We start from the raw sequence: 26976 nt of genomic DNA on the forward strand, positions 1-26976 counted from the left end.
GTAAACTCTTCATCCTGGCGGAGGTCAAATGCATGAAACTGCTCCACAAAGTGTGTTCTACTTACCCTCGCCTGAGGAGCAGGTATTGCTTTTGCGTTTGTTTATTTGTTCGCACAGAATAAATATGATTTTCTCTGCAACCGTAGGTCCGATTGACAGGAAATTTTCACGATCGGTGCAACTCCACCTGTAATTTGTTTTTAATGATAATTGTGACGTCATAGGTCATGTGGTATGGCCGCCATCTTGGAAAAACCTTGCACTATATCTCCGAAACACGGAGGTATATAATATACCTCCGTGCTCCGAAAGCGCTGCATAGAAACAATTGAGATATGGCCCATTGTAAAGAACTCCATGGGGAATAACATATGTTAATGGTGCTATAGCTGCCTCCATTATGACGTCATAATTTGAGAAGTACAAAACTTCATCCGATCAAGATGAAATTTCTTGAACATCATCTAGGGATAAATTCGTGGAGAAAAAAAAAGTAATCGATCACGTGGTTCGGCCGCCATATTTGTTTTAACACAAGCCTTAAAAACCATTGAAAACATGTCCTGGCGAGGGTCTGCATTCTTTGATTGCTCTTTCTAGTTCATAACGCTTCAGCACGCGAAGCACGTTTGATCGAAGCGTTTGAACACGATAATCTTCATCCTTACAAAGCAACATTTGCACTGGAGGAAGTAAACGCCGAGCGAGCTTCCGTGTTCTGTTGTTTGATCGTCACGGCAGTGACGTCATAGCTTCATCGCTTGACCCCAAATAAAATTAAAGCGAAAGAAAAGAACAAACATGGTTCGAAATAAAGAAAAGAAAGATTAATAATGGATTTATAGAATGAACAATTCATAGTCTTTAGGCGATGTATTGGTACGGCGTGATGAATTACATTGATGATCGTTACACTTTCTATTGTTCGTTTTTTGCCGAAGACCCCTAAGGTAAGTGGGGTCGTTCGTGGGTGAGACTTAACGAAAATAAATATAACTGTTAGGTTTCTTCGAAATCAATATATATAAATGTATATATATAGGATTATAAAGAAAACGTAACTGTGAGTCCTGTTTTAATATTCTCCAGTATGAGGAGAAACTGCATAATAATTAATATCAGTAAAATCCACGAATGACAATCGGAAACTACTCGTGACCCCTGAACCAAAATGGCCGCGTACAGTAGAGCAGCATTGTCTTCACGGACGTCTGATTTGTTCCATCGGAGTGTCGAGGCGGTCCTACAAGCCTGGCCCGTGTTACAGGTAAAGGTAAAGGTTTATCCTACAAGCCTGGCCCGTGTTACAGGTAAAGGTAAAGCCAAAGGTTTATCCTACAAGCCTGGCCCGTGTTACAGGTAAAGGTTTATACCTACAAGCCTGGCCTGTGTTACAGGTAAAGGTTTATCCTACAAGCCTGGCCTGTGTTACAGGTAAAGGTTTATCCTACAAGCGTGGCCTGTGTTACAGGTAAATGTTTATCCTACAAGCGTGGCCTGTGTTACAGGTAAATGTTTATCCTACAAGCGTGGCCTGTGTTACAGGTAAAGGTTTATCCTACAAGCGTGGCCTGTGTTACAGGTAAATGTTTATCCTACAAGCGTGGCCTGTGTTACAGGTAAATGTTTATCCTACAAGCGTGGCCTGTGTTACAGGTAAATGTTTATCCTACAACGTACAAGCGTGGCCTGTGTTACAGGTAAATGTTTATCCTACAAGCCTGGCCTGTGTTACAGGTAAAGGTTTATCCTACAAGCCTGGCCTGTGTTACAGGTAAATGTTTATCCTACAAGCCTGGCCTGTGTTACAGGTAAAGGTTTATCCTACAAGCCTGGCCTGTGTTACAGGTAAAGATTTATCCTACAAGCCTGGCCTGTGTTACAGGTAAAGGTTTATCCTACAAGCCTGGCCTGTGTTACAGGTAAAGGTTTATCCTACAAGCTTGGCCCGTGTTACAGGTAAAGGTTTATCCGTGTATAGCAAAGCAAGGTACGGAGAATGGAGAGCATTAATACTAATAGAAATAGGGAATACAGAAAGAAATGTTGCACTTACAGTGGAGAGAGAGAGAGCCGTTCAGGTAGTTGTGTATACGGCGAGGAGGGATAGAGATGTTCAGGTAGTTGTTTATACGGCGAGGAGGGAGAGACTTTCAGGTAGAAGACGTTCAGGTTATGTACATGGCGGAGAGGGAGAGAGATGTTCAGGTAGTTGTGTATACGGCGAGGAGGGAGAGACTTTCACGTAAAAGACGTTCAGGTTATGTACATGGCGGAGAGGGAGAGAGACGTTTAGGTAGTTGTGTACACGGCAGAGAGAGATGTTCAGGTAGTTGTGTATACGGCGAGACGTTAAGGTAGTTGTGTACACGGCGGAGAGAGATGTTCAGGTAGTTGTGTATACGGCGGAGAGAGAGATGTTCAGGTAGTTGTGTATATGGCGAGACGTTCAAGTAGTTGTGGAGAGGGAGAGACGTTCAGGTAGTTGTGTACACGGTGGAGAGGGAGAGATGTTCAGGTAGTTGTGTATATGGCGAGACGTTCAGGTAGTTGTGGAGAGGGAGAGACGTTCAGGTAGTTGTGTACACGGTGGAGAGGGAGAGACGTTCAGGTAGTTGTGTACATGGTGGAGAGGGAGAGACGTTCAGGTAGTTGAGAGGGAGGGATGTTCAGGTAGTTGTGTACACGGAGAGGGAGAGACGTTCAGGTAGTTGTGGAGATGGAGCGACGTTCAGGTAGCAGTCTAGATGGCGGAGAGGGAGAGACTTTCAGGTAGTTGTGTTCGCGGTGGAGAGGGAGAGACGGTCAGTCCACGGCAGGGATTCTAAATTATGTCCAATTTGTTGAATTGGCCACAGGTGGACTCAAATCAAGTTGTAGAGACATCTCAAGGATGATCAATGGCAATTGGATGCACCTGATGTGTAATAGCAAATGGGTTGAATACTTATTGACTCAAGATATTTCAGCTTTTCCTTTTAAAATTATTTTGTAAAAAGTTCTTAAAATTCCACTTTGACATTATGGAGTATTATGTGTAGATCGGTGACAAAAATCTCAGTTTAATCCATTTTAAATTGAGGCTGTAACACAACAAAATGTGAAAAAGTCAAGGGGTGTGAATACTTTCTGAAGGCGCTGTATTATATCATTAATATCTGAGGTTCTTCATGGTTTGGTTCAATATCAAATCCGAGTGCGACGGACGGCTGGGTCTGGTTTCAGGCAATTGGTACACCCACTCCGTACAGGAGGAGCAGGAAGGGTCATGTTCATATCCTCTGGGGTATATAGATTACAGTAGATCTAGGCTCGGGTCTGGTTTCAGGCAATTGGTACACCCACTCCGTACAGGAGGAGCAAGAAGGGTCATGTTAATATCCTCTGGGGTATATAGATTACAGTAGATCTAGGCTCGGGTCTGGTTTCAGGCAATTGGTACACCCACTCCATACAGGAGGAGCAAGAAGGGTCATGTTAATATCCTCTGGGATATATAGATTACAGTAGATCTAGGCTCGGGTCTGGTTTCAGGCAATTGGTACACCCACTCCGTACAGGAGGAGCAGGAAGGGTCATGTTCATATCCTCTGGGATATATAGATTACAGTAGATCTAGGCTCGGGTCTGGTTTCAGGCAATTGGTACACCCACTCCGTACAGGAGGAGCAGGAAGGGTCATGTTAATATCCTCAGGGGTATATAGAATACAGTAGATCTAGGCTCGGGTCTGGTTTCAGGCAATTGGTACACCCACTCCGTACAGGAGGAGCAGGAAGGGTCATGTTAATATCCTCAGGGGTATATAGAATACAGTAGATCTAGGCTCGGGTCTGGTTTCAGGCAATTGGTACACCCACTCCGTACAGGAGGAGCAGGAAGGGTCATGTTCATATCCTCTGGGATATATAGATTACAGTAGATCTAGGCTCGGGTCTGGAGGATGTGTGCTCGTGGATTGGTGAATGTGTTTTGCGTGTGAATGTGGCACAGGCATGATGGACCTATTGGCCTCCTTTGTTTTTGTTTTTTCTTATATGTAAAAAATAAATAAATTAGAGTTAAGAGTCTAAAGGTATGATAAATAATATGGATTTACTTATGGGAATTTGAATTCTTTCTCCGTCCTGCACCGTTCCGCTCTCTGCTGCCCTTGTTAGCGACAAGTTAAGGCACGATGATAGTCAAATGGACCATCATGCGTGTTCCAAATCGACATCCCATCACACCTACTGACTGAGTGTCGGTTTTCCAGAACACTACCTTTGGATGTCAAGTTTAACTGCACATGAAAAGTTTTTGCTCATTGTTTTTTTTAAATTCCAACAGATTGTTGTTGACCATGGTTTTGGTGGAAGCCGGAGCAAACAAAAGGCTGATTGGTTGGTTGGTGTTGTTGAGCGTTTTTTCACCGACAATAGTAAGTACAATGTTGCATGCCAAGGTTACGGTCTAACCACACAGAAGTTTTGATGAAGTTTAATTTTTAAAAAGTACCGTACCTCGTATTTTGAATGACTTGATTAACTTTAATTGCAGAGGATCTGCATAAACATGAAGTGGAAGATTTTTTGGAAGACATTTTAAACAATGAATTTAACACCCGTACAGAAGATGGAAGCCTACCCCAGGTAGGAATTATCCTGATTGTGGATCTTAGTTGATCACCGAAACTGCTGGAATATACTGTGTCTGTTTTGTGCTGAATAATCACCAACCAAATGTGATGTGTTCTGCCCTGGGGGCAGAATAACTGTTTATAATTCTTCATTCAGACAAATATGTCAGCACATAACACTGTTGGTTCACATAACATCGCACTGTTGGTCCACATAACATAGCACTGTTGGTTAACATAACATCACACTGTTGGTTAACATAACATCACACTGTTGGCTCACATAACATAGCACTGTTGGTTAACATAACATCGCACTGTTGGCTCACATAACATAGCACTGATGGTTAACATAACATCGCACTGTTGGTTAACATAACATCGCACTGTTGGCTCACATAACATAGCACTGTTGGTTAACATAACATCGCACTGTTGGTTAACATAACATCGCACTGTTGGTTCACATAACATAGCACTGTTGGTTAACATAACATCGCACTGTTGGTTCACATAACATCGCACTGTTGGTTAACATAACATCGCACTGTTGGTTAACATAACATAGCACTGTTGGTTCACATAACATCGCACTGTTGGTCCACATAACATAGCACTGTTGGTTCACATAACATAGCACTGTTGGTTCACATAACATAGCACTGTTGGTTCACATAACATAGCACTGTTGGTTAACATAACATCGCACTGTTGGTTAACATAACATAGCACTGTTGGTTCACATAACATCGCACTGTTGGTCCACATAACATCGCACTGTTGGTTCACATAATATCGCACTGTTGGTCCACATAACATCGCACTGTTGGTCCACATAACATAGCACTGTTGGTTCACATAATATCGCACTGTTGGTTCACATAACATCGCACTGTTGGTTAACATAACATCGCACTGTTGGTTCACATAACATCACACTGTTGGTTCACATAATATCGCACTGTTGGTTCACATAACATCACACTGTTGGTTCACATAACATCGCACTGTTGGTTAACATAACATAGCACTGTTGGTTCACATAATATCGCACTGTTGGTTAACATAACATCGCACTGTTGGTTCACATAATATCGCACTGTTGGTTCACATAACATCGCACTGTTGGTTAACATAACATCGCACTGTTGGTCCACATAACATCGCACTGTTGGTTCACATAACATCACACTGTTGGTTCACATAACATCACACTGTTGGTTCACATAACATCGCACTGTTGGTTAACATAACATAACACTGTTGGTTCACATAACATAGCACTGTTGGTTAACATAACATCGCACTGTTGGTTAACATAACATAGCACTGTTGGTTCACATAACATCGCACTGTTGGTTCACATAATATCGCACTGTTGGTTCACATAACATAGCACTGTTGGTTAACATAACATCGCACTGTTGGTTAACATAACATCGCACTGTTGGTCCACATAACATAGCACTGTTGGTTCACATAATATCGCACTGTTGGTCCACATAACATAGCACTGTTGGTTCACATAACATAGCACTGTTGGTTCACATAACATAGCACTGTTGGTCCACATAACATAGCACTGTTGGTTAACATAACATAGCACTGTTGGTTCACATAACATAGCACTGTTGGTTCACATAACATAGCACTGTTGGTTAACATAACATCGCACTGTTGGTTAACATAACATCGCACTGTTGGTTCACATAACATCGCACTGTTGGTTAACATAATATCGCACTGTTGGTTCACATAACATAGCACTGTTGGTTCACATAACATAGCACTGTTGGTTCACATAACATAGCACTGTTGGTCCACATAACATAGCACTGTTGGTTAACATAACATAGCACTGTTGGTTCACATAACATAGCACTGTTGGTTCACATAACATAGCACTGTTGGTTAACATAACATCGCACTGTTGGTTAACATAACATCGCACTGTTGGTTCACATAACATAGCACTGTTGGTTAACATAATATCGCACTGTTGGTTAACATAATATCGCACTGTTGGTTCACATAACATAGCACTGTTGGTTCACATAACATAGCACTGTTGGTTCACATAACATAGCACTGTTGGTTAACATAACATCGCACTGTTGGTTAACATAACATCGCACTGTTGGTTCACATAACATCGCACTGTTGGTTCACATAACATAGCACTGTTGGTCCACAAAACATCGCACTGTTGGTCCACATAACATAGCACTGTTGGTCCACATAACATCGCACTGTTGGTCCACATAACATCGCACTGTTGGTCCACATAACATCGCACTGTTGGTTCACATAATATCGCACTGTTGGTCCACATAACATCGCACTGTTGGTCCACATAACATAGCACTGTTGGTTCACATAATATCGCACTGTTGGTTCACATAACATAGCACTGTTGGTTAACATAACATCGCACTGTTGGTTCACATAATATCGCACTGTTGGTTCACATAACATCGCACTGTTGGTTAACATAACATCGCACTGTTGGTCCACATAACATCGCACTGTTGGTTCACATAACATCACACTGTTGGTTCACATAACATCACACTGTTGGTTCACATAACATCACACTGTTGGTTCACATAACATCGCACTGTTGGTTCACATAACATCGCACTGTTGGTTAACATAACATAACACTGTTGGTTAACATAACATAGCACTGTTGGTTAACATAACATAGCACTGTTGGTTCACATAATATCGCACTGTTGGTTCACATAACATCGCACTGTTGGTTAACATAACATCGCACTGTTGGTCCACATAACATCGCACTGTTGGTTCACATAACATCACACTGTTGGTTCACATAACATCACACTGTTGGTTAACATAACATCGCACTGTTGGTCCACATAACATCACACTGTTGGTTCACATAACATCGCACTGTTGGTTAACATAACATAACACTGTTGGTTAACATAACATAGCACTGTTGGTTAACATAACATAGCACTGTTGGTTCACATAACATAGCACTGTTGGTCCACATAACATAGCACTGTTGGTTAACATAACATCGCACTGTTGGTTAACGTAACATCGCACTGTTGGTTAACGTAACATAGCACTGTTGGTTAACGTAACATCGCACTGTTGGTTCACATAACATCGCACTGTTGGTTCACATAACATAGCACTGTTGGTTAACATAACATCGCACTGTTGGTCCACATAACATAGCACTGTTGGTTCACATAATATCGCACTGTTGGTTCACATAACATCGCACTGTTGGTTAACATAACATCGCACTGTTGGTCCACATAACATCACACTGTTGGTTCACATAACATCGCACTGTTGGTTAACATAACATAACACTGTTGGTTAACATAACATAGCACTGTTGGTTAACATAACATAGCACTGTTGGTTCACATAACATAGCACTGTTGGTCCACATAACATAGCACTGTTGGTTCACATAATATCGCACTGTTGGTTCACATAACATCGCACTGTTGGTTCACATAACAGCACTGTTGGTTAACATAACATTGCACTGTTGGTCCACATAACATAGCACTGTTGGTTCACATAACATCGCACTGTTGGTTCACATAACAGCACTGTTGGTTAACATAACATAGCACTGTTGGTCCACATAACATAGCACTGTTGGTTAACATAACATCGCACTGTTGGTTAACATAACATCGCACTGTTGGTTAACGTAACATAGCACTGTTGGTTAACGTAACATCGCACTGTTGGTTCACATAACATCACACTGTTGGTTAACATAACATCGCACTGTTGGTCCACATAACATAGCACTGTTGGTCCACATAACATAGCACTGTTGGTTCACATAATATCGCACTGTTGGTTCACATAACATCGCACTGTTGGTTAACATAACATCGCACTGTTGGTCCACATAACATCGCACTGTTGGTTCACGTAACATCGCACTGTTGGTTCACGTAACATCGCACTGTTGGTTAACGTAACATAGCACTGTTGGTTAACGTAACATCGCACTGTTGGTTAACGTAACCTCGCACTGTTGGTTAACGTAACATCGCACTGTTGGTTAACGTAACATTGCACTGTTGGTTAACGTAACATAGCACTGTTGGTTAACGTAACATAGCACTGTTGGTTAACGTAACATAGCACTGTTGGTTAACGTAACATAGCACTGTTGGTTAACATAACATCGCACTGTTGGTTAACATAACATCGCACTGTTGGTTAACGTAACATAGCACTGTTGGTTAACGTAACATCGCACTGTTGGTTCACATAACATCGCACTGTTGGTTCACATAACATCGCACTGTTGGTTCACATAACATCGCACTGTTGGTTCACATAACATAGCACTGTTGGTTAACATAACATAGCACTGCTGGTTAACATAACATCGCACTGTTGGTGGCATAAGGTTTTCCATGAACTTTTTTTTTCTTTTTCTCTTTGTCTCCCGTCCCTCTGACAAGTTCAGAGATGGGGACATTAAAATGAGCTCCATCCGACCGACTGACCGAACGATCATCTGTTCGTGTACTTTTGTGTATCTGATATTTCAACAACCGCTCAACATTTAGCTTTCATATTACACACATCTATTCCTCATACACCGAAAAGGTGCAGCACCTAGAATATCAGCTTCCTTGTTTTGCTGTATTCTGCTCCCCGAATAAAATTAATATTCACCGCGTACTATTCAGCACAAGAGATTTAAGATGGTCAGCAGCCATGTCACCGGATTTTGTTTTCATAAAGTGTGGGAGGTGGGGCAAATATATTATATTGTGTGGCTAATAATCCCCCCTGTTTGCAGCAGGGGTCAGTAAACAACCACTTGCACTCTGGCACGTGTACATCATAAAGGGAGCAGGGGTCAGTTGGGCCCATGACCTGCACCTGCCTACTACCAACACATGTACAAAATTTTGGTGGAGATCAGGCCAGCCCTGTTTTTTACTTTCATTTTCAGGTGTACATACATACATATATGCACACATACATAGTCATGTGAAAAAGTAAGTACACCCCATGTAAAGTTTTGACTTTTTCAACATATTTCAACATACAGCTATTTGATCTTCATTTCAACAATATTGATAGATAAAGGTGATATAATATAACAAATATCATGAACATTTACATTTTGTAGTCCATTGTATAATTTAAATAAACATAAATGCAAATTTCGCATGTGGAAAAAGTAAGTACACCCTTGGCTCTAATAGGTAGTATTGCCCGCTTTGGCAGAAACAACCTCAAGTCGGCGTTTCTTATAACTGTCTACCAGTCTCTGACATCGACTGGGAGAAATTTTGCCCCCTCCTCCATGCAGAATTCTTTCAGCTTTGCGATGTTTGAGGGGTTTCTTGCATGCGCAGCTCGTTTCAAATCCCCCCACAACATATCGATGGGATTTAGATTCAGGTTTTGACTTGGCCATTCCAGAACCCTCCATTTCTTTCTTTTCAGCCATTCCTTGGTGGATTTACTGGTATGTTTAGGGTCATTGGCATGTTGCAAGTTCCACCTTCGGTTGAGCTTCAAATTTCCGACAGATGGCCTCACATTATCCTCATGCACCCTCTGGTACAATGAAGAATTCATAGTGGATTCTATGATGGTGAGCTGCCCAGGCCCTAATGCAGCAAAGCTGCCCCGGCCCTAATGCAGCAAAGCTGCCCCGGCCCTAATGCAGCAAAGCTGCCCCAAACCATAATATTTCCACCACCATGCTTTTTTTTTTCTTTTTTTTTCTGTATACAAGATCGAGGCTCGTGAAAGAGCGAACATTAATCACACAGAAAGACAAACAGACACACAAAACAAATAACATCGGGAGCGGTAGACAAGATGGGGAGAGAGGGGGAAGGACACAAACACAACATTTGAGAGCAGGGACCGAGAGACATGGAGACATCGAGAGAACTGTGGGAGGGAGAGGGCTTTGGGGGGAGGCATGGGAAGGGGGGGGGGGGGTGGGAGAGGTATAAAACATATGGACACTGCCAAGACTTCCAGGAAAGAAGTTGGAATTTCAAACAAGATGGATCTGGGGTGAATTAGTGGGGGTAAAAAAGATCAAGGTTTTGGATGGGGGAAGATAAGAGATGGTGGTGAACAGCTGTTTTGAAGACCTGGAGGGAGGAGTGTGATTGAAGTGAGTGTGGGAGTTTGTTGCAGAGGTGGGAGAAAAGAGGAATGAAAGAGTGAAGGTGAGCAGAGAGCCGAGATTTCGGCAGTTTAACCATCAGAGGGTGGCTGGCAGATCTTGTGCGACCTGTAGGAATATTTGGGGGACAGAGCACAGAGAGAGCTGGGGGAGCAAGGCCGGAGAGGAGTCGGGAGAAGACAGAAAGACCACCTACCTGCCTGCGATGAGTGAGTGAAAGGCCCTCAGAGATAGCTTCATCGCGGGAGATTCCAATGATTCTGAAAGCTTTGGATTCAACAGCGTGAAGCCGAGCCAGGTGTGAGGCAGGAGCACCAGCCCATAGGGGGGAACAGTATTCCATTGAGCTGCGGATGAAAGCCTTGTATGTGGTGAGGAGCTCAGGTGTGCCTAGGAAGGACTTCGCACGACGGAGGATGCCCAGTCGGCGACTGGCTTTGGAGGCCAGCTTGGAAATGTGGTTTTCCCAAGAAAGATCATGGCAGATGGTGAGACCCAAAAGCTTGAGCGACCGAACTTCTTGGAGAGGATTGTTGAGAAAGTAGATGGGAGGGTTGTCCAGTCGATCTTTTCGGAGAGACATAGTAAGAGTGTGAGATTTGTCAGGATTGAAAGACATGTTCCACATGTTTGACCAGTCTGTGATTTTGTCCAGGTCTTCAGAGAGTGAGGAGGCTGCAGACTGCCGATCTGAGGGAAGAGGGATGGAGCGGCAGAGAGTGGAGTCATCAGCAAAGAGATACAGAGGATTTTCCAGAGAGTCGGAGAGATCATTGATAAAGACCAGAAAAAGCACAGGGCCCAGCACACTGCCTTGGGGAACTCCAGCCTGAACGGGAAGCGGAGATGAGAGAAATCCATTCAGGGCCACACGTTGACTACGACCAGAGAGGAAGTCCGCAAGCCATGCATGGAGATTTCCATGGATACCATAGGAGGAGAGTTTGGTGAGCAGAGCTGGGTGCCAGACCGTATCGAAGGCACGTGATATGTCAAGGGAGACAGCTCTGATTTCCTGTTTGGCATTGAGGACCTCCATCCATTGTTGAGACAGCAGAAGCAGCATGTCCAGAGTAGAGTGACCTGGTCTGAAACGAAATTGATGATCAGAGATCAAGCCATTGGAGAAGAGGAAAGATTTCATATCCGAAGCAATGATGGATTCCATGACTTTGCTGATAATTGGGAGCAGGCTGATTGGTCTGTAGTTGCAAGGATCTGTTTTTGCACCTTTTTTGTGTAAAGCGGTAATGTTTGCTGATTTCCAGGATGCTGGCAGATGACCTTGAGCAAAAGATAGGGTGAAAAGAACAGAGAGAGGGTGAGATAGAGCGGCAGAGCAGGATTTTAGGACCCGTGGGCTGATGCCATCTGGTCCAGTTGCAGAATCAGAGTCGAGGTTTGACAAAAACTCCTCCACCTTGTCAGGAGAGAAGGTCACAGAGTCCAGGAACAGTTTGGTTCGACTGGGAAAGGTGGGAACAGAGAGAGATGTGTTTGGGACTAAGGATTTTGAGGCAAACACAGAGTTGAGGCATTCGGCTTTGTCACGTGCGATGTCAACTGTGTGGCCATTTGAGGTAAGGGAGGGGATGGAGGGGGAACAAACACCAGAAACGGATTTGACCAGACGCCACCAGGATTTGGAGGAAGGAGACAGGTTTGAGAGTTCATTCTTGAGTGAGGAGAGATAGTGCTTCCTGGCACTCCTGAGGGTAGACACACACTTGTTCCGAGCTTGGTGGAAGGAACTGAGATTTCCTTCAGTTGGATTAGCCTTCCAAGAGGCAAAGGCAAGTTGTTTCAGGGCAACTGCCTCACCACAAGATTCAGTGTACCATGGACGGGAGGAAGGGTAAGACAACTGAAGGCGAGATGGGATAAATCTGTGCATGAGAGAGATCAGTTTGCTTTGGAAGAATTCCCAGGAAGAATTGATGTCAGAGGCAGTGGAGATGGGAGACCAATCCAGACGATTGATGGCTGCTTGAAGACCGTCCCAGTAGGCCTGAGTGAAATGCCAGACTCGTCGACGCTGAGGAGGCTCTCTGAGAATGGCCAGAGAGATGTCCACTTTGACAAGCACATGATCAGAAGAACCGATTGGAGCAGAAGAAGAGCAGCAGACATTAGCAGGGAAGTGGTCAAATGCTGTCTTTGGTTTTCGCCAAACATGTCTTCTGGTACTGTGGCCAAATAGCTCTACCTTTGACTCATCTGTCCAGAGCACATTGTTCCAGAAGTGCTGGTCTTTGCCTCGGTGTTCATTGGCAAACTTCAGTCTTGCCCTGATGCTCTTTCTGGACAGCAAACGTTTCCTCCTGGCAAACCTCCCATGTAGATCAAATTTGTGCAGCCTCTTTCTAATGGTAGACTCGTGCACTTTGACATCAACAGTGGCAAGAGCTACCTGTAGGTCCCGTGATGACATTCTGGGGTTCTTCGAGACTTCTTTCAGCATCTTGCGGTCTGCTCTCGGGCTGAACTTGCTGGGGCGGCCTGGCCTGAACAAGTTGGCAGTTGTTTGGAATCTTCTCCACTTGTATATGATCTTCCGGACAGTCGAATGATTGATTTCAAATTGTTTGGAGATCTTTTAAAATCCCTTCCCAGACTCGTAGGCATCTATAACCTTCTTTCTGAAGGCCTCAGAGAGCTCTTTTGATCTAGGCATGGTGACGCCGCACACTTCAACAACAAAGAGCAAACCAAACTAAATGTCTGAGGTTCAAATAAGACAGGTTCCTCCAAGATCCTCTCTAACGATGTTCTAATCATTTGCACCTGAGTTGGTGCACCTGATTCTAATTTTATGTATTTGAAGTAGTGATGAATGTCGGGGTGTACTTACTTTTTCCACATGCTAAATTATACAATGGACTACAAAATGTAAATGTTTCATATTTGTTGTATTATATCACCTTTATCTTTCAATATTGTTGAAATGAAGCTTTTTTATTTTATTTTATTTTATTGTTGAAATGAAGATCAAATAGCTGTATGTTGAAATATGTTGAAAAAGTCAAAACTTTACATGGGGTGTACTTACTTTTTCACGTGACTGTACATGCATACATAAATACATATATGCATATGTACCTACATACACACATACATGCATGCATCTACACACATACATATACACACATACATATACACACATACATATATACACGTACATATACACACATAAAGTGCATACACTGTAATAAATATGCACACGCATGCACTTACACACACACACACTTGGAGGACTTGAGTGAAGGAAGGGGGGCCCTGTGATTTGTCGGGCACATTTGGAGGGGGGGCCTGGGATTTGGGGGGCACGAGTGTAGAAGGTGCCTGGGGGAGGGAGGGGGGGGAAAGGGTTAGAGGTGGTGGGGGCCGGTGGTGGTGGCGCACTCGTTCACGCGTGCATGGGTCGTGGTTTTCATGTGTACATACATGGTTGTGGTTTGTGCACATGTTTGGCTTTGGTTTTGCCTTGGCGTGTTTTGTTTTGTGTGCCATTGTGTGCCATGTGTTGTATGCACACGTTGTTTTTATGCATTGTATACATGCAGTCGTGGCCAAAAACATTTGGCACTCTTGCACTTTGTTTCAAATAACTCACAATATTCTCTAAAAATAAGTTTAAATTGCCGAAAGTATTTGGTCTCCACAATTATTTATTTCCACTGTTAATATTACAGAACCTTTATTTTTGATTCAGAACTTAATATATCCTTTTAAATCAGAAAATAAAAAGAAATGGCATTGACAAAATTATTGACACCTGAGACAATATTTGGTAGCACAGACTTTGGACAAAATAACTGCAGTCAAGCGCTTCCTATTGCCATGAATGAGCTTCCTACACCTCTCTACTGGCAGTTTGGCCCTCTCTTCGTGTGCAAACTGCTCCAGTTCTCCAAGATTTGAAGGGTGCTTTCTCCCAACTGCTGTTTGATGGGATTTATATCTGGACTCATTGCTGGCCACTTTAGAACAGTCCAGTGTTTTGTCTTGAACCATTCCTGGGTGCTTTTTGAAGTGTGTTTGGGGTCATTGTCCTGCTGCAAGACCCATGACCTTCGACGGAGACCCAGCTTTCTGACACTGGGTTGAACATTGCGCTTCATTGCGCTCCAAATTGAACTCTTTGACCTGAATGCCAAACACTATGTCTGGCGGAAACCGAGCACAGCTCATCACCCATCTAACACCATCCCTACTGTGAAGCATGGTTGTGGCAGCATCATGATATGGGGATGCTTTTCAGCAGCAGAAACTTGGAGACTTTTAAAGATAGAAGGAACAATGTATAGAGCCAAATACAGTCTAATTCTTGAGGAGAACCTGCTTCAGAGTGCAAAAGACCTTAGACTGTGGCGAAAAATTACATTCCAAAAGGATAATGACCCCAATCACGCAGCCAAAGCAACACTGGAATGGCTTCAGAACAAGAACGTCATAGTCCTTGAGTGGCTCAGCCAAAGCCCAGACTCGAATTCCATTGAGAATTTGTGGAAAGATTTGAAGATTGCTGTTCACCCCCATCCAACTTGACAGAGCTTGAGCAAATCTGCAAGGAAGAATGGGAGAAATTCCCCAAATCCAGATGTGCAAAGCTGATACAGATGTACGGATGATGCAGACCTACGCAAGAAGACTCAAAGCTGTAATTGCTGTGAAAAGAGCTTCTCCGAAGTATTGACTCAGGGCATTGAATACTTAAATTAGATATTTCTGTATTTCGTCTTTAATTATTGTGCAAACAATTCAAAAAATAAAAATAAAAATTCCACTTTGACATCATGGGGTATGTGTAGATCAGTGATTTTTTTTAATCTCAATTTTGTTAAAGTCAGGCTGTAACACAACAAAATGTGAAAAAAATCAAGGGATGGGAATACTTTCTGAAAGCACTGTACACACACACACACACACACACACACACACACACACACACACACACACACACACACACACAATCACACACACAATCACACACACACGTATATATATATATATATACATACATACATATATACACACACATACATACACATTCATGGGTTGTGATTTTCATGTACACCTGCACGATTATGGTTTATACACATATTTGGCTTTGGTTTGGCATGTTTTGTTTTGTTTTGCGTGACATCATATGCAGTGTATTGTATGCACATATATTATGTTTGTGTTATATACACATATAAATATGGTGCACATATTGTATTGTATACACACGTTTTATGTGTACCCCGGTGTGTACCCCGGTTTAGAATAGGTACACCGTATCCCTGCGTGTCGTAAGAGGCGACTAAAAGGGTTGGCGTCAGGAAGGGCATCCGGCCATAAAAACATTGCCTCAAAAAGAGAACCATGACAATTACGGCTACATATGGGCAGGGTACAGCCTGAAGTACCCCGTGGGGGACCCCACTCCCTCTCGTCAAAACTCAAGGTGGGGAACTCGATCAAAGCAAGGGTGGAAATCATTCCATTTATGACGACGAAACGTCTGATGCCCGACGTGGAGAACGGTTTCTGAGATTTGGGACATGGAATGTAGGGACAATGACGGGAGATCAGGAGAAGTGGTGGAAGTGTTAGTCAGAAGAAGAGTGGACATATGTTGTGTGCAGGAGACGAGATGGAAGGGAAGTGGTGTGAGAATGGTGAAGGGTAGGCAGGGACAGAAATACAAGTTTGTGTGGCAAGGGTGCCTGGAGGGCGTGAATGGTGTTGGTGTCCTGTTTTCTGAGGAGTTTGTAGACAGTGTGGTGAGTGTGACTAGAGTGAGTGATAGGTTGATGATGGTGAAAATGATGATTGGAAAGCTCTTGGTGAACGTCATCTCGGGATATGCTCTGCAGGTTGGTCGGAGCGATGAAGAGAAGGACAAGTTCTGGTGTGCTATAGAGAAGCTGATGGAAAACGTGAAAGATGAGGAAGTTGTTGTGGTAGGAGGAGACCTAAATGGGCATGTGGGAAGGAGTATGGACGGTTTTGAGGGAGTTCATGGGGGTTACGGATATGGTGTGAGAAATGGAGAAGGTGAAAGGATTTTGGAGTTTGCTGATGGAGCTGATTTGTTGATTTGTAATACTCAGTGCCAGAAAGAGGATAATAAGCTTGTTACATACACGTCAGGTGGGTCGACGACAACCGTTGATGACCTGCTGGTGCGTAGGTGAGATGGGGGGCACCTCCGGGACACAAAGGTGATCCCGGGGGAGGAGGCTGTTTCACAACACCACTTGGTTGTCTGCGACATAAAGGTGAAAGGTGCGAGGAGAGCTCGGCGGGTGAAGTACCAACCGAGAATGAAGGTGTGGAGGTTGAAAGAGGTGACAGTAAGGGAGGCATTAAAAGAGAGGCTGAGTATGGTGGAGGATGATGTGGTTGAGCTTGAAAGTGGTTGGATGTCAATGAAAGCTAGTCTGTTGGGAGCCGTTGGTGAGGTATGTGGATGGACAAAAGGACCACCGAGGCACTCGGAAACATGGTGGTGGGATGATGAAGTTGGAAAGAAGATTGACGAGAAGAAGAAGAAGTTCAAGGAGTGGCAGAAGGCGAAGGGTATGGGGTAGAAAAGGCAGCGCATGAAAGTTATAAGGCAGCCAGGAAGGCTGCAAAGAAAGAGGCAGCAAAGGCACAGGAGGCATGTAGGAAAATGTTCGGAGAGCGCTTGGATTCGGAAGAGGGTCAGAAAGCAGTATTCAGGATTGCAAAGCAGATAGTGAAAGAGAGGTGTGATGTGATGGGGGTGAGTTGCTTGAAGGATGAAGTGGGACAAATCGTTGTGGACCCAGATGGAATTAAAGGAAGATGGAAGAGATATATGGAAATACTGTTGAATGCAGAGAATGAATGGGATGGCAACATAGAGAGTAACCCAGTTTTAGGACCGGCAGAGAAGATAACCGAGAAGGAAGTTGAGGAAGCGATAAAAGCAATGAAGAGTAGAAAAGCGTGAGGGCCGACGGGAGTTGTGGGAGATATGTTGAAGGCAGCGGGAAATTGGGGTGTGAAGAAAATGACAGAGATCTGCAATCTGGTGGTGAAAGAAGGCCGCATTCCAGTGGATTGGGAACTGAGTACTCTCGTCCCTCTATACAAGGGGAAAGGTGACCCTCTGGACTGTGGCTCGTATTGAGTGATAAAGTTATTGGAGCATGGAATGAAGGTATTGGAAAGGGTGTTGGAGAGGAGGATAAGGAAGAAAATGAAGATTTGATGAAATGCAGTTTGGATTTATGCCAGGAAGAGGAACGACAGACGCGCTTTTCATTGTGAGGCAGTTGCAGGAGAAGTACATGGAGAAGAGGAAGAAGTTGTTTCTTGGGTTTGTAGATCTGGAGAAAGCATTCGATAGGGTTCCACGTGAAGTAGTGACATGGGCATTGTGGAAGTTAGGAGTGGAGGAATGGTTGATCAGAGTCGTGATGGCAATGTACAAAAGAGCGTGCACAGCTGTAAGGACGAAGGACGGGAACAGTGGTGAGTTTGAGGTGAAGGTGGGAGTGCATCAAGGGTCGGTACCAAGTCAACGACTATTTGTAGCTGTGATGGAGGTGCTGGCTCAGAACGTAAAGGAGTGTCTACCGTGGGAGTTGTTGTATGCAGATGATCTGGTGTTGATTGCAGAAAGTATGGATGGACTGAAGGAGAAGATGAACAAGTGGAAGGAATGTATGGAGACAAAAGGTCTGAAGGTGAATATCGGAAAATCGAAGGTGATGGCAAGTGGTAAAGCATGTGGTGAGGTGGAAAGAACTGGGAAGTGGCATTGTGCTGTGTGCAGGAAGGGTGTCAGAGTGAATTCCATTCAATGTACAATGTGCGCTGAGTGGGTTCATCAAAAATGTAGTGGTTTGAGAGGGTCATTAACCAGTGTGGCAGCTACATTCAAGTGTAAGGTGTGCACAGAGGGAGCTGCAGATGGAGGAAATGTTGAGTTGGATCTTGGAGATGGCGTGAAGCTGGAAGGTGTGAAAACATTTTGTTACTTTGGAGACATGCTGAATGGAGAAGGTGGATCAGACTCGGCAACGGTTGCTCGAGTGAGGTGTGCATGGAAGAAGTTTCGGGAACTGAGTGGCGTGCTGACGAGGAGGGAGTGTCATTCAAGCTGAAGGGAAAGGTGTATGCTGCATGTGTGAGAAGTGTTATGATTTATGGGAGCGAGACATGGGTAATGAACGTAGAGCAGCAACGAAGGCTGGAAAGGGTGGAAATGTGAATGGTTCGGTGGATGTGTGGAGTGTCGTTGAGAGAGAGAGGAAGACAAATGATGAATTGCGAAAGATGATGGGAATAGAGCCTGTGATGGATGCTGTGAAGAGAAACAGGTTGAGATGGTTTGGTCATGTGTTGAGGAAGGATGAAAGTGACTGGTTGAAAAGTGATGCGAATGAATGTAGAAGGGAGTAGAGGACGGGGAAGACCGAGAAAGACTTGGCTAAAGATGGTCGAAGAAGAAATGCGGGCAAGGGGGTTAACAAGGGGAGATGCAGAAAATAGGGCAAAATGGAGAACATTGTCATGGGGACCGCAAGGCTAACCCCCGCTCTTGCAGGGAAAATGGCCTTAAAATGCCTGTTGTTGTTGTGTTGTACACACGGTTTATGTGTGACATGTTGTACAGTGTTATGTTAAGTACACTTTTCTTGTCCGTGACTTGTTGCATACATTTTGTGCTGACAAACACACACACACACACACACACACCAGAGCCCTGCATTGCGACCAGAGCCAAGTGGCTGCACGACCGACATTATTTTATTTTATTTTATCATTCCCTTGTCTGTATGTGAGTCGGAATGGAGGATCCTCAATTTTAGTTTTTAGGAATTTTGTAAATTAATTGAATTAAATTAAATTTTTAGCACAATTAAATGTAGTAAAGTAATTATTTAGTAATAATATAAAATTAATTTAGAATGTAGCAATTTTTAATAATTAAGGAATTTTAGTTTACCTCACCTTTCGTTGTCTTTTACATTACTGTAAATAAATTTATATTTGTTGAATTTTGCTTGTGTGTCTTGTTTCGTTTCTTTGTTCTGTGGGTTCGGATTAACCCCGTGTGTTCCCGATCAGATAAGGCTTCACGCCTTTCCCACGTGCGCCAAAGACAATCCCACCAAGTTAGAAATACGCCTCGGAGTAAAGCTCGTTTCGGTCATCCGTCACCCAGGGGTCTTGACCATGGGGACGCGACAATATAAACAGCACTCCTTGTTGCGCGTGTTTCATTGTGAGTGTTTATGTTGTGCTTGAGCTAATAAGTTCCTACCAGGTAGGCCGCTTCACAACCATGTAATTCTGCTTGCTTGTGCCCTTCAAGGATCTAGTAGTCTACCTGCCATGCCTGGTCTGGTTTACACGTGGAGCAAGTATTGAATATCGTGTCATTGAGTTATATTTGCTTGCAAAGTTTGTGCGACTTTTTTGTTACCACTTCCTCATTTTGGTCACCTGTTAAGATCACATGGGTGATTTTAGTATTTACCAACTGCTCTTGGAAGCAAGATGAGGTATGCATAGTTGCTGAATAAACCACGTACATGTATTAGGTATGCAATCCGTGAAACCTCCATTGTTGTTTTAAGATTGCGAACCGCTAAGCCTGACTGACCTCCTTGACCGGCACCAGGTTTCACAACAGCTCTGCACGCTCTTCCACCTGTGCCAAAGCGGACATGATGCCGACGTGAACGACCACATTATACAGTTGCTACATGCGAGCGGTACAACGAATGTGGTGCAGGCCTCGCCGGTCGAAAGTACCAGTGAGAATGAGGTTGAAGAGGTGAGTGATGCCAGAAAATGGGATCTTTATGTGCACATTGGGAAAGTGCAGCTGCATGCATGTCGGAGCGGAAGTTTACATGTTGTATCTCAGCTTATGGTGAGTAGTTGGGGTAGCACTCGAGAAAGGATAAGTTGAAGGAAGTAAGTTTGACCAGTTTGATCACAACACAAAATTATGGTTAATTTGACTGAAGATTGCAAAAATAACGATAGTCAGTGGGTCGTTCTGAGTGTTTGATGGATTGTTGTCTTTCATCACGATCTTGTGCACTGGAACCACCTTTAGATGCCATTTTTCCCCGCAGAGCAGGGGTTGGCCTTTTTTGGGCACTGTGCAATGGGAAACCCTTTAATGACCATGTGGGTGGCGGTCCGAAAACATTTCTGGGTTGATAAAGGCATTCTGTGACATTATTTAGAGGAACACTCAAGGTATGTTATCTTGCATCGAAATCATAGTAATGGGCTAAAAATTCACCAAAATCATTTTTTGTTTTGAAAAATATCACTTTATACCAAGTTTTCTTTTTCAGAAAAAGCATGTAATTTTTCTGAGTTCTTATGAATCAGCGTAACCCCCAATCCGATGAGGTTATCCGTCCTAAGCTTCAAACCATTGACGAGCATGGTTTATCCTGGTATTTTTCGTTTTCGGAGACCAAACTTGTGGTAAGTGGGGTAGGACCTTGTTCATTTCAACAGAAAAGGAAAGTTGTTCATGACTTTAGTGATGACGGCTCACAATCAAGCGATGGAAGCCTTGGAGGCAGGTGCGAGAACTGGAAACAACGACTGAGGTACATGCAGGTGATGTCATAATGGTGAGCCAAGTGGACTGTATCAGCTGCTATGATGAAGTTCCCTCCATGATTTAACTGAACCAATCCGACGATGAAAGTTGTGTGATAGAAAACAGAGCATTCCAGACTGTTTGTCTGGTTAAGGATGTTCTTCAACAGGCTCTAATAGTCTAGTTGCTTTACCTGACGCCAGGATTCATGGCTCTCAGGAAAGCCTAGACCATACGGGTGAGTCAAATGTATGCCTGCTAAATATTTTGGAATATTTGACACGAAAAAAAGATCGATGTGGATGATTTGCCTCACAACTTCCGTTACGTACAATACGCATGTTCAAGTGGGAGGTATGTACAGATTTTCTTTACCGTCTGTTTACAGATTTATTTTCAAGACTGAGCTACTACTACTACTAGTAATACTATTTCACATGACCGACTAAGGGATGTGGTGACCCCCATAACTGTCAGTCTTCTGACCTCTGCCAATATTTGTGTGGGCGAATTCTAATCTCATTGGCACACTGGCGTAACCAAGAGAGCCTTTGGCGTTCTCGAGGAATGGTGCCAGGTTGGTGTCATTGACCAAGGTAAAGATCCAAAATTCCAGGGAGATATGAGCTGGTACATGTTCACTTAAGTGGCAGATGTGTCCAAACAGGGAATGAATAGCCTCTCCATGCGATATCGAGTGTGATTGAGCCGAGTCTAGTGATCTCATAAAATGGTCCTGTTTTTGAACCCCAAGGATGTGGCTTTGATATTGCATATGAAAAGCTTGCAGGATATCTTGATCCTTTTTCAAAAGGGTCCATGTCTCACAACCATAGAGGAGAGCAGGAAGAATGCATGTTCTGTAAATATGGAGCTTTGATGGTGAACTAAGAAGGTGCTGTTTCCAGACAGCGTCTAGTTGCTGCATGACAGAATCAGCCATGCCAATTCATCTACGCACATCAGGGCTGCAGTATCCATATGAATGAATGTTGGAGCCCAGGTAGGTGAGTGAAGTGGTCCACTGACTCTACAACTATGCCAGAGATAGGTTTTTGCATTTTGTACCTTGGTTTTTTTTGCCACGAGGGCTTAAGGCCTAAGCTTTTAGCAACCGATTCAAAGCGGTTGAACATGGCCGGCCAGTGGACAGACAAGGTTTCTCACAAATAGGGCAGCATCATCTGCATAGAGTGGATCGGTGATGACTTCTTTACCAACATTGATTCCAAGCTGATGTGTACACCTTGACTTGTATGCAAAAGAGGGAGAGAGCAAGGACGCAGCCCTAACTCCAGAATACATGGGGAAAGGTGGTTATAAGTCGGTGTCCACTCTAACGCAAGCTGTTGTTTATTAGTCCCCCTACCGGTGTACACTGGTACACCGGAGGGGACTATAGGTTTGCACGCCGTCCCTCCGTCCCTCAGTCCGTCAGTCAGTCACGCAAAGAACAGCTTTCCAGACTTTTTTTCTAAACGCTTAACGCTAATGATTTCAAACGTGGCACATGGTTTCCTCATGATAAGTTCCAGGTCCAGTTCGAACTTCACGACGTTTCGATCATTTTTGACAAAGTTATGGCACTTTGAACTTTGGGAATTCTGATAATTCTGATGATCCTTAACTCAGTGCCATTTTAAGTTTTAATTTCCTTTAAAAACCAATTTCTCTGCAATAATTGGACCGATTGAGATCAAATTTTCACCAAAGGAGGGAATCGGTCTGTAGAATATTTTAATGGTAATTATGACGTCACAGGTCACGTGGTTCGGTCGCCATATTGTTTTTCGTGAAAACACGAAAACCCCTTTTTCTCTGCAACGGCTGAACAGATCGAGGCCAAACTTTGCAGGCAGAATCGCATACCCATGACGAACAAAAAAGTCAGCGAGCATGACGTCATGCGTCACATGGTTTCAAAGTTAAGACGTTTTTAAGCATGCACCTTTAAAACCGAGCCCCTCCCTCATTTTTGATCCAATCGAGGGGAAACTTCACAGATCTGTTCAGCATGTCAATCTACTAAAATGCCTTTTTGGAATTTGCGATAGGGCACGTGGTTTGGCAGATATCGTTAATTAAACGAAAGTATTTAAAAAAATGGATATCTCTTGTTTATTCCAGAGTTCTCCTCAAGCCACACCGGGCGCCCTCAGCCTCGTCTCGCGAACGTCAACAGCGCGACACAGCGCGTGCTTTTAGGAGGGGAGGAGCCAAGCCGAGCAACATATATATATATACATCGATCATTGATCGTGAACCGGAAAATATAATAAATTACTGATATTTAGCGACTTGAAAGGTTCTTTATCAACAACTTATTTATGGTGCTTCTGCTGACCTGTCCACAAGGTGTATAAATCGAAGTCCCGAGTGCGAATCACAGGTAAGCCCGTCCTGAGGTAATTAGCGATTAGGAACGATTCAGAACCTGTGGGTAAATAACCCTTGGTAATTTCCCCAACAGTTTTCCGGACGACAGACTGCCGGTAGGGGACGTGTATTGCAGCGCAATACTCACAATGCTTGTTCATGTAGGTTTCGGATCAAATTGAGAATTGATGCCAGAGCTCCATTGCCATCTCAAGACGGAACAAATGCATCCAAAAAAAATCCATTCTCTCTCCTACAGAATCGAATGTTTAATACATCGGGATATGTGCTGGATACAAAAAACAACTTTACAAAACAACCATATAACTAACCAATGGCAGATCTCGGTTTTCAGCTTCTCTTGCGCTGAACCGTCGTGCTCTCGGTTGCTTGGATAAGCTATGGATGGTGGGGATACCATCAGGTTTTAGTAAATTTCTAGGTTTAAAGGACTGCAACTCTATTTTTAACTTTCAAAGCAATCGGGTTCAAAATTATTGAGGAAAGACATCCCGTATCAAGTGTCTGAGAAACTCGAGCAAGTCTCAGGTTCTGCTTCGTTTCTTCCACAGATCCAACTGTTTAAATGGCAAATAATAGAAACTCATGTTTTCCGTTTTGTTTCTCATCCGATAATCTGTGTTGTTATTTAACACGGATTATCGGTGCAATTCACTGTGGCATATCGCTTGAATACAACGGATAATACTTTCATGTTTAAGGTTGGAACAAGTTTTCAGGCTGATGTATTATGTGAAATACGTTTACCCACCATGCTATGAAAGCATTGAGGAAACCTACATTTATATACACAAGGGATATTGGGAGGGGTTGGATGGGGGAAAAAGTTGTTTGGGGGATTTGTAGGGAAATGGGGAAAGAAGGTTGGTGGAAGATGGGCGGGTGCTCCTGCCTCACACCTAGCTCGGCTTCACGCTGTTGAAACCAAAGCTTTCAGAATCATTGGAATCTCCCGCGATGAAGCTAACAGGGCCTTACACTCACTCACCGCAGGCAGGTTGGTGGTCTTTCTGTCTTCTACCGACTCCTCTCCGGCCTTGCTCCCCCAGCTCTCTCTGTGCTTTGTCCCCCAAATATTCCTACAGGTCGCACAAGATCTGCCTGCAACCCTCTTATGGTTAAACTGCCAAAATCAAGACTCTCTGCTCACCTTCACGCCTTCATTCCTCTTTTCTCCCGCCTCTGGAACAAACTCCCTCACTCTCTTCAATCCCACTCCTCCCTCCAGGTCTTTAAAACAGCTGTTCACCACCATCTCTTATCTTCCCCCATCCAAAACCTTGATCTTTTCTACCCCCGCTAATTTCACCCCAGATCCACTTTTTTTAAATAACAAACTTCTTTCCTGGAAGTCCTTGGTGTCCTTGTGTTTTATACTTCTCTCCCCCCCCCCCCCCCATTCCCACACCTCCTCCCCCCAAGCCCCTCTCCCTCCCACAGATCTCCCGATGTCCCTGGTCTCAAATGTTGTGTTTGTGTCCTTCCCCTTCTCTCCCCATCTTGTCTACCGCTCCCCTTATGATATGTTTTGTGTGTCTGTTTGATTTTTTTTGTGATACATGTTAGCTCTTTCATGAGCCTCGATCCTGTATAAAAAATAAAAAAATAAAAAAATGGATTAGGGTGGGGAAGGGGAATGTACGTGGAACCTGAAGGTCATTACCGTAGAAGATTACCAAATTTAGAGTGAGGGTCAAATCTTGCTATTGATGCCCGTAACAAACGTGGCTTTTGGACTTTGCCATGGTGTGCACATCCGGTTCCAGTCATCTTGAACACCGACGAACAGGTGAAATGCATCGATGACCAGGTGCAATGAAAACTTACTTGTAGCCATTGCATACCACCTGAGATGAAAGTTTGTGATGTTGCTTTTATTGTGAAATAACATCAAAAGTTGTTTTCTCTTTCATTCGCTGAACAGGCCATGGAGTGCGACGAACTAGGTTGGCAAGATCCACCGGTAAACTCGACCAATCCAAGTCGTTCAAAAGGACCCGACGCAGACGGATGGACCTTGGTGCAGAGGCGGCGCAACTAGCGGGTATTTTGCAGCAAAGAGGACACGTAATCATTGGTCATTTATTTAAAATACGGATTGGGTTCCTGCGTGGTTCCACTTCCACGACCGGGGCCAGAAATAGTGGTGGTGGTGGTGGTGGTGGTGGTGGTGGTGCGTACATCACCGGATACAAAGTGCAAAAGCATGAGGAGTATAAAATAGCTAAAATGGGCTTTCTATTTACAATCTTTCTTACAATCTGAGGAAAGCAAGTTTTCTACTCTTCAAGGTATCACTGTGGCCAGCCACAAGCAACTAGCAGAAGCAGCTTGTTTAACTTTAACTTAAAGCTTATGCTTGGCGTTTATGTACAGATTGTGCCGTCACTGACTAAGTCGGTGAGATGTAAAATAAACAGATATTTTAATGCGCTGATTTTGTGTTATTCTTGAACATTGGCCTCGTATATTAAAATGATCACGAATCTCACTGATGTCTCCATAAAAACGTGTAGTCATGCTCGTCGCTGAGCATTTGTCAACATAAAAGCATGAGGTGATCCCCGCCCCGGCTCACCTCACCTCCTCAAACACTGAACTGTGAAATGATTGGCGAAACAGTAATTTCGAAACGAGCGATCTTCTTCAGAATCTTTCCTCTACGGAACTAAAGATCACCGTCACGTTTGCAGCCCATGCATCATTACTTGAGCTCATACCCCTGCAGTTCATGGCTTTTGGAGCTAAGTGACGACGGATTCTTCCATTTCCGCATCGCTCGCGTCGCAGGCGGCGAAGCCATGCATCTCTGGTACGTTGCCCTTTGCTGCTTGACTCAATAACTTGCTCCATTGCTCTTGTGCTTCCTCATTCTCGACCCCAATGTAAAGTGTCTGTCGTGACTGCGTGAGACGCAAGGCGTGCTTCAGGTCACCGACCTCACCAGCCTCGGCTCGAACGACCATGTAGCCTGGAAGAGGGATCGTGCGCAGGGGTTTGGTGTCCTGGAGTGGGGTGATAAAAACACGATGAAACTTTTACCCTTTTGGAAACGTATGTGTTATCGATCACAACAATGCTCTGGGCTTCATTTGTATTTGGCTATATTGAAATGAAATCCCCCCCTCCCTCCCCCTTTCCCATGCCTCCTCCCTTTCCACGCCTCCCCCCCCCCAAGCCCTCTCCCTC

At 43.9% G+C, this 26976-nt stretch overlaps 2 protein-coding genes across 6 annotated transcripts in view; one reads left to right on the forward strand and one right to left on the reverse strand.

Moving 5' to 3' along the window:
- The first annotated feature begins 1099 nt into the window (after nucleotides 1-1099).
- Nucleotides 1100-26224, forward strand: TSR2 (TSR2 ribosome maturation factor). Of its 2 annotated transcripts, none has more exons than XM_078766003.1 (5): nucleotides 1100-1273; nucleotides 4330-4420; nucleotides 4540-4631; nucleotides 20443-20598; nucleotides 25712-26224. In XM_078766003.1, exons 1-5 carry the CDS (start codon nucleotides 1172-1174, stop codon nucleotides 25826-25828), a joined length of 558 nt encoding a protein of 185 aa, XP_078622129.1. In that variant the 5' UTR covers nucleotides 1100-1171; the 3' UTR covers nucleotides 25829-26224. The 2 variants fall into 2 exon arrangements, with proteins under 2 accessions (XP_078622129.1, XP_078622130.1); XM_078766004.1 differs by having other exon boundaries at nucleotides 1112-1267.
- LOC137437508 (FYVE, RhoGEF and PH domain-containing protein 1) overlaps nucleotides 25643-26976 on the reverse strand; it is a 246501-nt gene continuing 245167 nt past the window's right edge. For all 4 annotated transcript variants that reach the window (XM_078766002.1, XM_078766001.1, XM_068131886.2 and 1 more), the window contains one exon: nucleotides 25643-26792. In XM_078766002.1, coding sequence (XP_078622128.1) covers nucleotides 26532-26792 — 261 coding nt within the window. In that variant the 3' untranslated portion in view covers nucleotides 25643-26531. The remainder of the gene's footprint in view (nucleotides 26793-26976) is intronic.

Source organism: Myxine glutinosa, chromosome 12 (assembly GCF_964187855.1).
Source record: "Myxine glutinosa chromosome 12, kmMyxGlut1.1, whole genome shotgun sequence".
In the NCBI taxonomy this organism is placed as follows: domain Eukaryota; kingdom Metazoa; phylum Chordata; class Myxini; order Myxiniformes; family Myxinidae; genus Myxine; species Myxine glutinosa.